Genomic DNA, 12,239 nt, shown 5'->3' on the forward strand with positions numbered 1-12,239 from the left:
TCTGCAGTTTAAGTCATTTCTCCTATGTATACTCTCAATAAGAGTTTGTCATCAAGGGTGTTTACATATAAGAAAGTATTTCCTTTTCCCAAAGAGATTTATATAATTTTATCAAATGAAAAATAACTTTATACTGTCCCTAGGTAGTCCACTTCAGCTGTAATACAGTAAAGTTTTACAGTAGGTCTGGTTGGTGGAGCATCCTATAGAAATTTGAGCATTTTATAGTTTATTCTTTACAGCAATTTTTTTTAATAACATTCAAAGACTTGTGGCTTCTACTGATACTATTTAAGTTTACACATTCATTTGTTAAAAAATAATCTATGTTTTTCCCTAGGATGCAACTGTTACACTCCATCGAGGAAGAGATTATTTAACCAGAATTGAATCTCCAAAGATTAAGATATCATTACAAAGCAGTATTCCTGGTGATTAAATCACAGCTTCCTAAAAAAAATATTTATTTCGAGACCACGTGTGTGAATCATAGCAATGCTTAGTGCAGGTTATAAACTGTGGCCTATTAGTAATTGCACATAAACAACAAGAGAGATGATTACCTTTAAAAGCCACAACTTTATAAGACCTTGTATGGAAGATGAGCATGTACAAAAACTCTCTTTGATGTGGCATTCAGGGATTCTACTCGGTGTGAGAGATGAACACGTTTAATCTTGCCTTCGCTAGCCAGCGTCAGCCATGTCTATAAAAGGGAATGGCCATCATCGACCTCCAGCACAGGGCTGACAGATGCTGCTCCAGCACAATAATAAACATTTGCTTCTAAAACCTGCAAACGCTTATTCCTTAAATGAAAAACAAGAGACAATCTTGCTCAACGCAATGGCTAATAACTGCAAAATATCACTTCAGACTGTGACATCATACACCAATAAGCAAACGGGAGCAGTCTGACAGCTTCACACGGAACACTTTAAGACAACCTGCCTGTCCTTGTTGGAAAGCTTTGAGCCTCTTTTTAAAGCGAGAGGGTAGCACAAAATCACACCCGCGGGCCAGCAGTGCCAACTCCTTCCTCAGATCAGGGTCCTGCCGTAAAGAGATCTCCTTCATTCTCATGCTGCTGCCAGCTAATGGAGCCAGCGTGACGGACAGTATTCAGCCCAGGGTCAGAATAATCTCGCTTCGTGAGGACACTCCTCTGCGTGTCTGTATCAAAGCGCCAGTGAGTGGCAGCTGCTCTCCTTAGCCGTGCAGTAGCCCAAGTTGCAGCCCTGCCTGCTGCTCCATGCATCCAATATTGGCTGGCAGAGGTCACTCAGTGCTATCCTGAAAAGTCACTGGGGAGATAGGACGAGGGTGTCTGTGTGAGAGTGCTAGAGGTGGGGGGATGTGACGGTCAGAGGGGGTGTGGATCTGCCCTTTTCAGTGTGCATTCCACAGCTCTCATAGAGGTTTTGTAAAGACACAAACCTGTTCTTGTGGAACACTGTGGGATACAGAAGATATACAGAGCAACACTGTGATAGTACACAATAATTGTAAAATATAGACATGTTTCCACATACTGTATATACAGTATTACAAATGACAGTGGTCTAAACCAAAGCCAATCAGTTTGGACTGGAAGCATAAAGCATAAACAAACCAATGATGTCTCATCCAAATCATGTCCTCTAGTGCTCTGTGGTCGGCAAAAACACAGACCACAAGGTCTGAATGAGGTGTGGAAAAAACGACATGTATTGCCGCCCATGGGCTGTGTTTATTTTGCTTTCCAAGGCTACAGCTTCCAGCCATTCCACAGCTTATTATAGATGACAGACCCTAGTCAGTAGTACAGTGGGGACGCGTTGAACTCAAAGAATGATGGCTGAAACAGTCGAGGACTATTAAAAGACGTAACATGCTCCGTTTGGGCAACCCCACGTAACAAATGTATATTTAGTCCTTTAGCAAACATCTGCTCCCAGACTGACAGCAATTGAATCAATACCTTTTCAGTGCGCAGATCCCCCAAAAAGTGCAGTCTAGGCACCGTGCATCTGAAAACCCCTTTCTCGTGCCCACCGCTGTTATGAAAACGAATCAACAGACGCAATTTAGTGACATCTGACCTGCCATGAAAATAACAGATAATGCAGCAAAAGATTTGGCGGCAGTGTCTCTACCAAACAAGGTAGTGCAAAAATAAAGCCCACCTGGCTTAAACAAGTATTTTTAAATGTCAGATCATCAAGTTCACATTCTTCCACTAATTCTTGTAAAAACACAGTTCCTGTTGTTGTCCAATGGCAGGATACTGGACACATTTGATAAGCTTAATTTCCTCACTAACTGCACGTGTGGTCCTCACCCATTAGTGCATTACAGAAATACAGAAAATCAAAGGGCCAAAGTAAACAAACTGGTGAACTTGATAATATTTTTGTTTGCCGTTCGGATTTATCAGAAAGTTTCTCCCCAACAAGATTTTCCCCTCTGTTTGGCTCAATCTGTGTACTATATGTAAAAACATCTCTCCACTGTCAGAGTGAACTGGTACTAACAGAACGAGGAAAAGCTCTGCCCGAACAAGAGATGGCAGCTGTCTAGGCCGAAAGTGCCAATTTACAAACAAAGCTCTGTGTCCAGTCAGTAGGGCCAACTGGTTGAAGTGAAGCTGACAGGCAAAGCAAAAATAGGGAGAGATAACCAACGAGCATAAATTGAAGTGCTGGAGAGGAGAAACAATACTTAATAAATGTTCAGATGGCAGCCTATAAGAGTTAAACAGAGTTCACAAACTTTTAAACAAAAGCTTCAAGAACTAAATTCATGCACAGCTGAATAAAATTTGTGGGTGTGAGAGCCAAAATGAAGTGCTAGAGAGTTTTCTTTATACTTCCACAAAATGGGATTTGAAGGCAGTTATGAGTTACCCAGAGCACAAAACACTGATTTGAAGCATGTATCTGGATTTGTAACTGCTGGAGAAATAGAGGGTATGGACGTGTCGTCGCTTTACCACGTGAACACCACGTAAGCACGCCGGAGCACACCCCGTGGGTGGCAAAACACTCAGCAAAATGACTGCTTACAATATCAGGAAACACAATTCCATGACACATTTCAGTGTCTAGGAACATCCGATTCCTTTGTAAGTTGAAGGGAAGTCGTAAGGATCACCATCGAGTCCAGCTGCTTGTAATTTCAGCAAAACATTTTGTGTTTAAGTCCCGGTTGCTATTCTCCTAAGGGATTACCTCAGGGGAGCGTGTCCCAAAATGTTCACGTGGGAATTCAATAGAATTCAGTGACCTCCTCTGAATTCCATACACTTACTGTGGGGTGGCACTCAACAGTGCTCACCACCACTATTTGTAGTGGATAAGGAGGATTTAATACATAGGTCAAGTTCATGCATGGACAGTTAGACAACTGAATGAGACTTTACCCAAATTCCAGGAGGACACACAAATATAACACGACATATAGAAAAAATGGAATGGCCAAAGATGTGTCTGACGCATGTAACCCACTCCCTTCACTAACCACAATCAACGTTTGTTCTAGGGTTGAACATAACACATTTAATTGTAAAATTACACTTGGCCTTGCAACCAGATCCAGACGTGACAAACTCACAATAATGTTGACAATTAACAGCATCTAACAGAGTATATACATACTGTATTACACCATACACAAATATGCAAACTGCCTATGAAGTGCAGCCAAATTCTCAGTAGTTAATTCCCGCACAGGGGAACCAAGGCTATCTTTATCTGTGTCCTGTGTCAAAGCTGGACCAGTTGTTCCTAACAGCATCAGCATGACGTTAATTGAATTTTTAGCTAATACTTTAGAGAATGTATTTGTATTCTAGAATTCCTTGAGGCCTCTTAAAATAGAATGTACAGGATCAGAATCCCTTTAATACATTGTGACAAGTTGTGGGCACATGCTGATTGTACATGCCAGAAAATATAAAATATCCAACAGTTGGCAACTTGTTCCATCGTCTGAAAAGCGCTTGGGGATCACCAAAGCATCTGAGAATAACTGGACATAGAAATCAAAGCCTCCACACATCTGCTTAGCATTTTACTGTAAAAAATCACACCGGACAGATAATGTCCCTTCTCATGATTTAAATTCACTGCAAACAGATGTCTTGCCTGAAAATGGATCATTATTTGTAATCCTTCAAGATATAAGGAGGGGAAAAACTATGATGTGTGTTCTATTCTGTTTCTGGTTTTTAGATTTTTCAATATAATCCTTCCCTTCCCTAAACTTTGAACAGATTTAGATCTATAGTGCTTTTCCCACATTACAGGCACTTCTTGCATTTTGATGCAGTAATATATCTCATAATCTTGACATTTCAAGGAGAGCATCACTATAATTTCTTTCATACCATCTTTCTCTTATTGGTGTCACGATAATGTGGTACTGACAGGAGTGGAGGATACAATTTAAAACATGCCTACATAATCCAACTCATAGGCCTCAGGAGCCCCAGAAACACTAGCAGCAAAGTCCGCTGGCATCACTGGACATCATACCATGACAGAGTCGTTACCATTCCAGGGATTGACAGCATTCAGATTCAACTACCTCTGGCTAGGAACGCATGAAGTATTTTTCTCTACACCAAAGACCAAAGCTCATCTGACCAGAACAGAACTGACCAGCAGCAACCAAAGCAATTCAGCAGCATCCTCTGGTGGCAAAACCAGGTACAGTAGTACAACTGTTAATAAACTGACCTCCTGCTTTTGATAAACGTCTGATATTATACAATTATGCTGAAGTATTTGTGGACTGCCCTATGACACGTTAAACATTTGTTTTTGATTCATGGTGTACACAAAACCCACACAAACGGCATATGATAATTGATGATGTGAATATTATGAAAGACCTACTACACTACACTACAACACAACTGGTAGCTATGCTCTGCTTGCATATACATCACAAATACTAAGTTTACATTTAATGTGGATTCATATACACTCAATGTTAAAACAGTAATAGTATCAAACAGTTTATATTTAGGACTTAGATTGAATAGTGCTAACTTAAACACAAACACACCAAAGAGAACTATTATAAAATAAGAGTAACTGGGTTATGGACAGTTCAGTCCCCATTGCTCTCATCGCTAGTGTAAACAGAGGGATTCAAGATAAGATAGGGAATCACATCTGAATACACAAATGCGGGTGGAACATGAAGAGGAGTATTTTTTTAGACTGACCAGGCTTGCATGAGTCTAGTTGTAACGTGATTAAAAAACCAATGATCAGCTATATTTTGGGTGGTGTGTTGCATTATAAAGAGTGCTGAGCACAGGTGCTTTACCTTCTTAGTGCTGACAGAGCGTCGTAGGGCCCGAGCGTTTAGTCCCGCTCTGTTATTGCTGCCACTCGCAGAAGGGAGCGTGGCTGAGGGGGGGCTACACGGTGCGCCAAGGGACGCACACATTCTCTCCGTCGCATTAATCTTTGATGCATGGTTGTTGTTGTTTTCTGTTAACACCAGAGTGTTCCTGCTCTTGAAATCCTCCTGGCAAAGATCTATTTCATCTCCGTTCTTGATCTTGTTGAGGTAGTCTTTTAGCATTGCCTGAGTGCTTGGCTCACTCAACCAAAAGAGGAAGAGCTCGTCGACCTTCATCTTCAGGACCGGCTGAAGTGTTTGTGGTGATGCCATTTCTGAGTTGCTGCATCCGGGCACGATTCCCTCTAAGACCACCTAAAGTGGAAAAGAGGACAATTAAACATTGTGCGAAATAAAGCTGAACATTAAGTGTAAAATGACATGAAAAAATGATAACTCGCCATCTACTTTTTAGGCAACACTATACAAATAAACAAATAAATGGTTATTGTACGTGAGGTTAGTGGGGTATCAAGTTAAAATTGAATCTTCTCAGATAGAATATAAACACCTTGCTGTTTTTGTTAACATAAGTTTAAAGATATCTTAAAGTGTTTTATAAATGTCGCATATTATGACAGCAGACGGTTTCTGTTGTACACTATGGTTACCGTGGTAAACATGCACATGCCACATCCCACCACGTACTCTAAAAACAAGAAGCACTCTGCAGATATATATAATCAACTTTATTTTTTGACTTCATCCCAAGCTCACCCAAAACTCAAACAAATAATGTAAAGGTATGGGTTCATAAACGTGTTTTGTTTTAACGAGAGCGCTATGAGCAGCTTTGCTGTTGTTGCTAACTCACTCAGTGCACGCAGATAACGCATACAGCCCTTGTAAACATCGCTAGCATTTCATAAGGTAAGTACATAAATTATATACAATGAAAGGAAACTATGTATTATTACTCTACCTGTTATTACTGAGCTGTGTTTTGAGTTTAATCGTTCATTCAGATTGTAGTACACTTTGAATCAAACTCTCGTCTCCTCAAGTCGCCGGGATTTTTTCTCTCGCGAGAGTTTATTGCGCCTTACGCGAACCGACTGATTCTTTTTAAGCAGTTCTTTTAATGAATCAGAAACGAATCGACTCACAAGAACAATAGATTCGATTTCGTTTGAGTTGCCATTTGAATGAATACCAGAGTTGAACACGACTCATTTGGTGAATCGAGCGTCTTGTTAGACTCCTAAATGAATTGTTGTTATTAAAAACTCTGAATAGTTAAATTGGTGAAAGATTGCTATTAATAATTACAAAAACGTTGTTTTGAATAACCAAATGCTAACTGGTTATGTATATAAAACATGGTGAAAATGTTATGTGGTTATATTTCTGCTTGTAATTTACACTCTGTTTTGTTTTTAAATGATGAAACAGAAAGACACCTCATGTTAGTCAGTTTTTTATAGTTTATATTGTCTAAACTAGGCTACTGCTGTGATAACATTGTGCTTAAGAAAGCACAGACAACCATGTAATTTACATAGGCTACGATCTGAAATCCTTTAATATTTATTTGACCCAGTACTTTTTGATTTTTAACAAAAGCACAACAGAACTCTCTTTATTCGGCATTTAGATTTGTAATTCAGATTTTAAATCAATGCTTGGCAAGAAGAACTGGTTTCAAAATAAATTTCAATTGCTCTCAGTTTGCATTCTTTATTTGAGAAAGGCACAAAGTTCTTGTCATTGAAAATCCATGGCGGTATTAATGTTAGCAGTATGCAAGCATTGTTCAGTATAATAATAAGAAGTGATAATGCAACATACAAATGCCATTATTTTCTATTTGCCGCAATAGTCAGTAGTGCAATAGTGCATGACCTGGTGTATGACCTGTAGGGGTCATACTTCACCAGAATACACAAGAAAGTTCCACCTTAACACATTGAGAACATTAGATTTGGAATCTTTTATCAGTTGCTCAGCCTTAAACATCAAGGTAAGACTGCAAATCTTTGTCCATTTGAGCAATTAATGTGTTTTCTAATCATGGTGGATGAATATTGCACTGAAATTTCAATGTTGAGTTCACAGAGAAGTTTTATTTGTTTAAACGTGAGGTTCAAACATAACACAAACATAATTATGTGCATATTAATTCTATTGCTTTATTTAATCACATTAAAGTTCCCAGGTCAAGTATCGCCATCAATACTAAAGAACATCATGGCATTTAAGGCTATTTGTTTGTTCATGTGCTATTAACTGTATTTAAAGGCAGATAAGCCTGTTTCCTTTCAAGATAAAACAGAATGGACATTACATCATGGCGTGAATTATTTCATGCATTAACTAAATTGCCTCCTTAATGGGTCCTACAAAAATGAGTAACCTATTTTACAAAAATGTGTTTCATCTATTAATTGACTTAAGATTTCAATCTAGGTTTTTCTTTTTCCTCGAACATGAGAAGAAAAGTTCCCCCCAATGCTGCTGATGTCTGGGTGGACAAAGGCCGTTTCTTTCCCTGACGTGCTCACACGCCTCTTGCATGAAATTGGTTTTGGTTAATTTCGCCAAAGATATTACAACATTTTCATCCCTCGTTAATAAAGGTAAAAGAGGCACGTTGAACCCCTAGAGACTTGGGGACCCGGACCCCACCTTTGAACACACACCACATCAGTCTTTCATTTCGTCTCCCAGAATTTCATCATTCATTTCACATTATCTGAAGCTCTCTCATAGGGGGCTTTGCTCGCTGTCGAGACGCCGCTGTTGCTTCAAGATCTATTTTAATAATTCAGAAAAAGCAGGCGAAGATTAGAAGGCATTGGATTTGACTGTGTAAAGAATCAGTCTAACAACTCCTATCATGTTTATCAGTGAGAGCATACTTAGCCAGATACATTTATTGTGATGTAATATCTCATTGATGTAGCTGACAAGGGCATAGATAAAGAATTTATCTCACCTCAGAATTGTAAAATTTTAAAGGAACTTAAGAATTCGAGAAGAGCTCAGGAACGTTCAGTAGCCTGTAATGACCAACCTAAAAAAGGATGCAATGGTTTACATTTCAAATTTGCAATTGAACAGCCATGGAGGGTTAACCATGACTTCAAAAACATTGTTATACATTACAAACAGCTTTTAGACGGTAGAGTATGCATTCGAAAGGTAGTTACCTAATGCATTTCATGCATATTAAAAGTATAACCATTTAATTTGGGAAATTGTTATTTTAAATGCAAACACATTGAAAATATTTTTTAAAGAGGTCATATGACACAGCTAAAACTAATATTATCGTTATGCAATATGTATACACGATTTAAGGTATTTTCGACATACCGGCCATGTTTGTATCTCCTCTTTGCCCCGCCTCTCTGAAACGCAGGGATTTTGAACAAAGCTCATCGCCCTGAAAAGCGAGGTGTGCTGTGATTGCCCAGTAAACCAGTGTGTAGTGATTGGTCGAATACCACGAACTGACGTAGATTTTTGGGGGTGTGAATACACAAGGCATTTCAGGCAGGTCTGGCCGAGCATTCGCTTTTAGATAATGCATCTTTTCTTCCGACACTTAAATTTTTGCAATTTTACGTGTCTTACACATGCATGGGCAACTTATAAAACAATAAAGACACAAAAAAACTTGTATTCACGCAATATGACCCCTTAAATGAGCATTAAAATACAGTTAAATCTTATCAAAGACAGCTTACCGCTTGATCTTCCAAATGAGACAACATTCTCTTAATCTTTGCCAAAGCATGTCTCCTTTGGCTACAGCAGCATCCTTGTTTGTGAACATCACTAATATGACAAAATTTCAGAATTGCATCATGTTTCTAAATTCACCCATATGTAATTCTAGACGTGTGTCCTCAAATGATGCATTATCAGTGGAACATCACAATTAAATGGTAACCAAAATATTCATGTTGGCCAAAAAGGGCTAATGATGAAGCTGCAGAGGCCCCATGTCTGCCAAGCAACACTGGCACACACTTCACATCACTCAGATCACATGATCTCATGAAAGCGTTTTCTGTCTTATTCACATTACTTTGCCGACCTGATATGCTGTCTTGACATCTGGGATGTAAAGATCTAGTTCTTATAATTAGGCTACAAGTCAATCCATCCCAAGCAGTTCTGTTAACACTTTTATGGTGCCATGGCAACAGATATGGCTGACAACATGGATGTAATTTGAGATTACAATTTTTTTTTACATTTTTCGTAAGGAAAGTATTCCTTTTGCAGTTTACTGTATAGGAGGTATGCCATGTAGCATAAGGAAGTATTTGTTTGATTTGTGCTTTTACACAAAAGAGGCCTTAGTTTTGTGAGAGGACCCAAGTGTAAAGCAATTGTATTACAGAACCAGAAAGTGTGTATCTGTGCAACTATAACTGCCTTTCTTGTGATTGAATGGCACCTGTACAAACCTGCACCTTTGTCATTTACCAATTTTACACAAATCTGTATTAAAAACCCTGGTCCGCACATAGGATGCACAGAACACTGTGCAAAAATGTGTTTACATGCATCTGAGAGTTTATGTACCTAAATGCACGTCTGATAGTGTGTGAGCCCTCCGTCTGAAATTACATCCCTAGTCTGTTTTATTGCTGATCACTGACAGAGCACGTTGTTCACAGCAGGGAAAAAGAGGGCCATCCGGAGCTAGTCTGATTGATTCCAACTGAGTTAGTGCTTGCAGGATATTTGATTAAATCCCCCTATTTGCATGCTTGATTTATAACATCTTTTGCTTGTTTTTGCTGTTCTTTGTTCTTGTTTACTTAAAGGGCACAACAGATAGCTTAAACAATGTAGGCTTTTTGTAATTGTTTTAAGCGAAGGTTAAAGTGATTAAACAAGAGCAACAGATCATCACTCTTAACATGTTACAATCTGAGAATGTGTGTTTATTGTTTAAATATCATCGGAAATGTCTGAAACCGCTAGTCAAAATATAAATTATTAGTACAGTACACACTCGATAGAAATGCTATTACATAAATGTTACGCTAGATAGCAGCACATGCTATTCATTGCTTCAAACAGAATACTGAGTTTACACTGTATTAAAACGATTCTACTTAATAATGCATCGAGACAGCGAGGTTATGAGAATAAACCAACAAAGAAATTGCACCTGCCAAAATATTTTGATATTTGAATTAGCCTGGTATCCTTAAAATTTCTTTGTACATTTTATGGCAATTGTCAGTCATAAACCGACACAGGGTTGTAAGTGCATCCAAAAAGGCTTAAAAATAAACTTGCATAAAATATCAAAGCCTAGTAAAAGTCTTAAAATATTAGGTAAAAGAGAAGTCGGAAAAGTACCATCGGTACAGATAACAGTAGTTTCAACATTAATATCAAACAAAAGGCATCTCTGTCAAAGTCATTATTAGACAGGGTCATTGCTTGTTTTTGTATTCATATTAAAATTTAGGCTATATATAGTAGGTGAAATCAGGGCTACTTGTCACACTTTTTAGTCCAGTGAATATTACTCAAGGTAGGTTTATTTTTCAAAGTCAATTTCTACAGCTATACATTAAAAAAACAGTCACTGTCAATGCCTAGAAAGATAACATTAATTGAACCTAAAGTTAATCTCATAGCAGGGCATGTTGGAACAATATGGGGTCTATTGGCCATTACAATAATTCATGAACAATATGTAAAAGATGACCAAACTATTGTTTTAAATAAAATGTTTAAGATACTGTACATAACAATTTAAACATGTATAAATTAACTTTAAACATGACAATCCTACCAAATGTAAAAAAAAAAAAAAATTGCCCAACTTGAAATAAAAAAATCTTACAGGACAATTGAAATTTTTCTTACAGCACAGTTAAAATTGCTCAATCTTAAATAGTTTACATTATATTTTGTTGATTATTCCCTTAGTGTATCCCAGTATGTTTTTTGGGGTTTACTTACAGATTATAAATTATAAAGATGGAATTGTACTTTGGAAGTTAAATTATCAAAAACGATAGAAGAAACTTCAAGGTTTTGAACAAAATGTTTAAATCAACATTCAATACCACTGCTTGAAAAAAACAAACTTTTGTCCTATACAGTATAATTTCTTCTTAGTGACAAATTGCCATTTTATATATGTTAATGTATACTGGACCAAAAAGCTGAAACAGATTTAATACACATTTACAATTTCCTATGCAATTTGTCTGTGCAATCATGGACAGAACAGTAGATCTACGAACAAAAGTGTGACCTGACATATTTTGCAAACATTTGATATAAAATTACCTATATGATCCATATAAAAGTCTTAAAAAGTACATATTGGAAAACAAAAGCATGTTTACAAAGCATACAAGTATAATACATTCTGCCGGGACGGAATGTCCACACGGCCAGACTGCTCATCGCTGCCTTCTATTATGATGTCAGCGCTTGGCTTGAATAGCATTCAATATCTCAAGGACGGCTGTTAGTGAAACATCAATAGAATAATACAGGGCAACACTAAACAGTCATTGCTCATAGTTGCCCAGTTCATTTGCCCATTGATTTATTGATATCTCACTGCTTAATGCAATTAAAGTGCAGCAATTAGGGGTGCTGAAAAACAGGTTGTTTGTGTTATTATGTTGCCCTGAAAGCATCTATCTACCCTGAGGCTGTGCCTCTCTCTAGATGTCATCTCTCAATATGATTATGATATATGTTGACCATATCATATCATTGAAACTATGATTCTTATGCAGCCAGCAGTAGAGCTCTTTTCAAGAAATCATCCATCTGCCCATGGAGCATTATTAAAGTTGAAATCTATAGTGGCCAATGCGGAATAAATATACCAATAATGCAGGTTATTATAA

At 37.8% G+C, this 12,239-nt stretch overlaps 1 protein-coding gene across 4 annotated transcripts in view; it reads right to left on the minus strand.

Annotated features, from left to right (window-relative positions):
• Positions 1-12,239, minus strand: part of ppp2r3b (protein phosphatase 2, regulatory subunit B'', beta) — a 37,864-nt gene that overhangs the window by 10,126 nt on the left and 15,499 nt on the right. For 2 of the 4 annotated variants that reach the window (XM_056755824.1, XM_056755821.1), the window contains exon 3: positions 5,317-5,709. In XM_056755824.1, the coding sequence (XP_056611802.1) occupies positions 5,317-5,667 (351 nt within the window). In that variant the 5' untranslated portion in view covers positions 5,668-5,709. Of the gene's footprint in view, positions 1-951; positions 1,300-5,316; positions 5,710-6,316; positions 6,437-12,239 lie in introns of those variants that run through there. The other 2 variants (XM_056755822.1, XM_056755825.1) reach the window with 2 other exon arrangements.

Source organism: Triplophysa dalaica, chromosome 8 (genome assembly GCF_015846415.1).
Source record: "Triplophysa dalaica isolate WHDGS20190420 chromosome 8, ASM1584641v1, whole genome shotgun sequence".
Classification (NCBI taxonomy): Eukaryota; Metazoa; Chordata; class Actinopteri; order Cypriniformes; family Nemacheilidae; genus Triplophysa; species Triplophysa dalaica.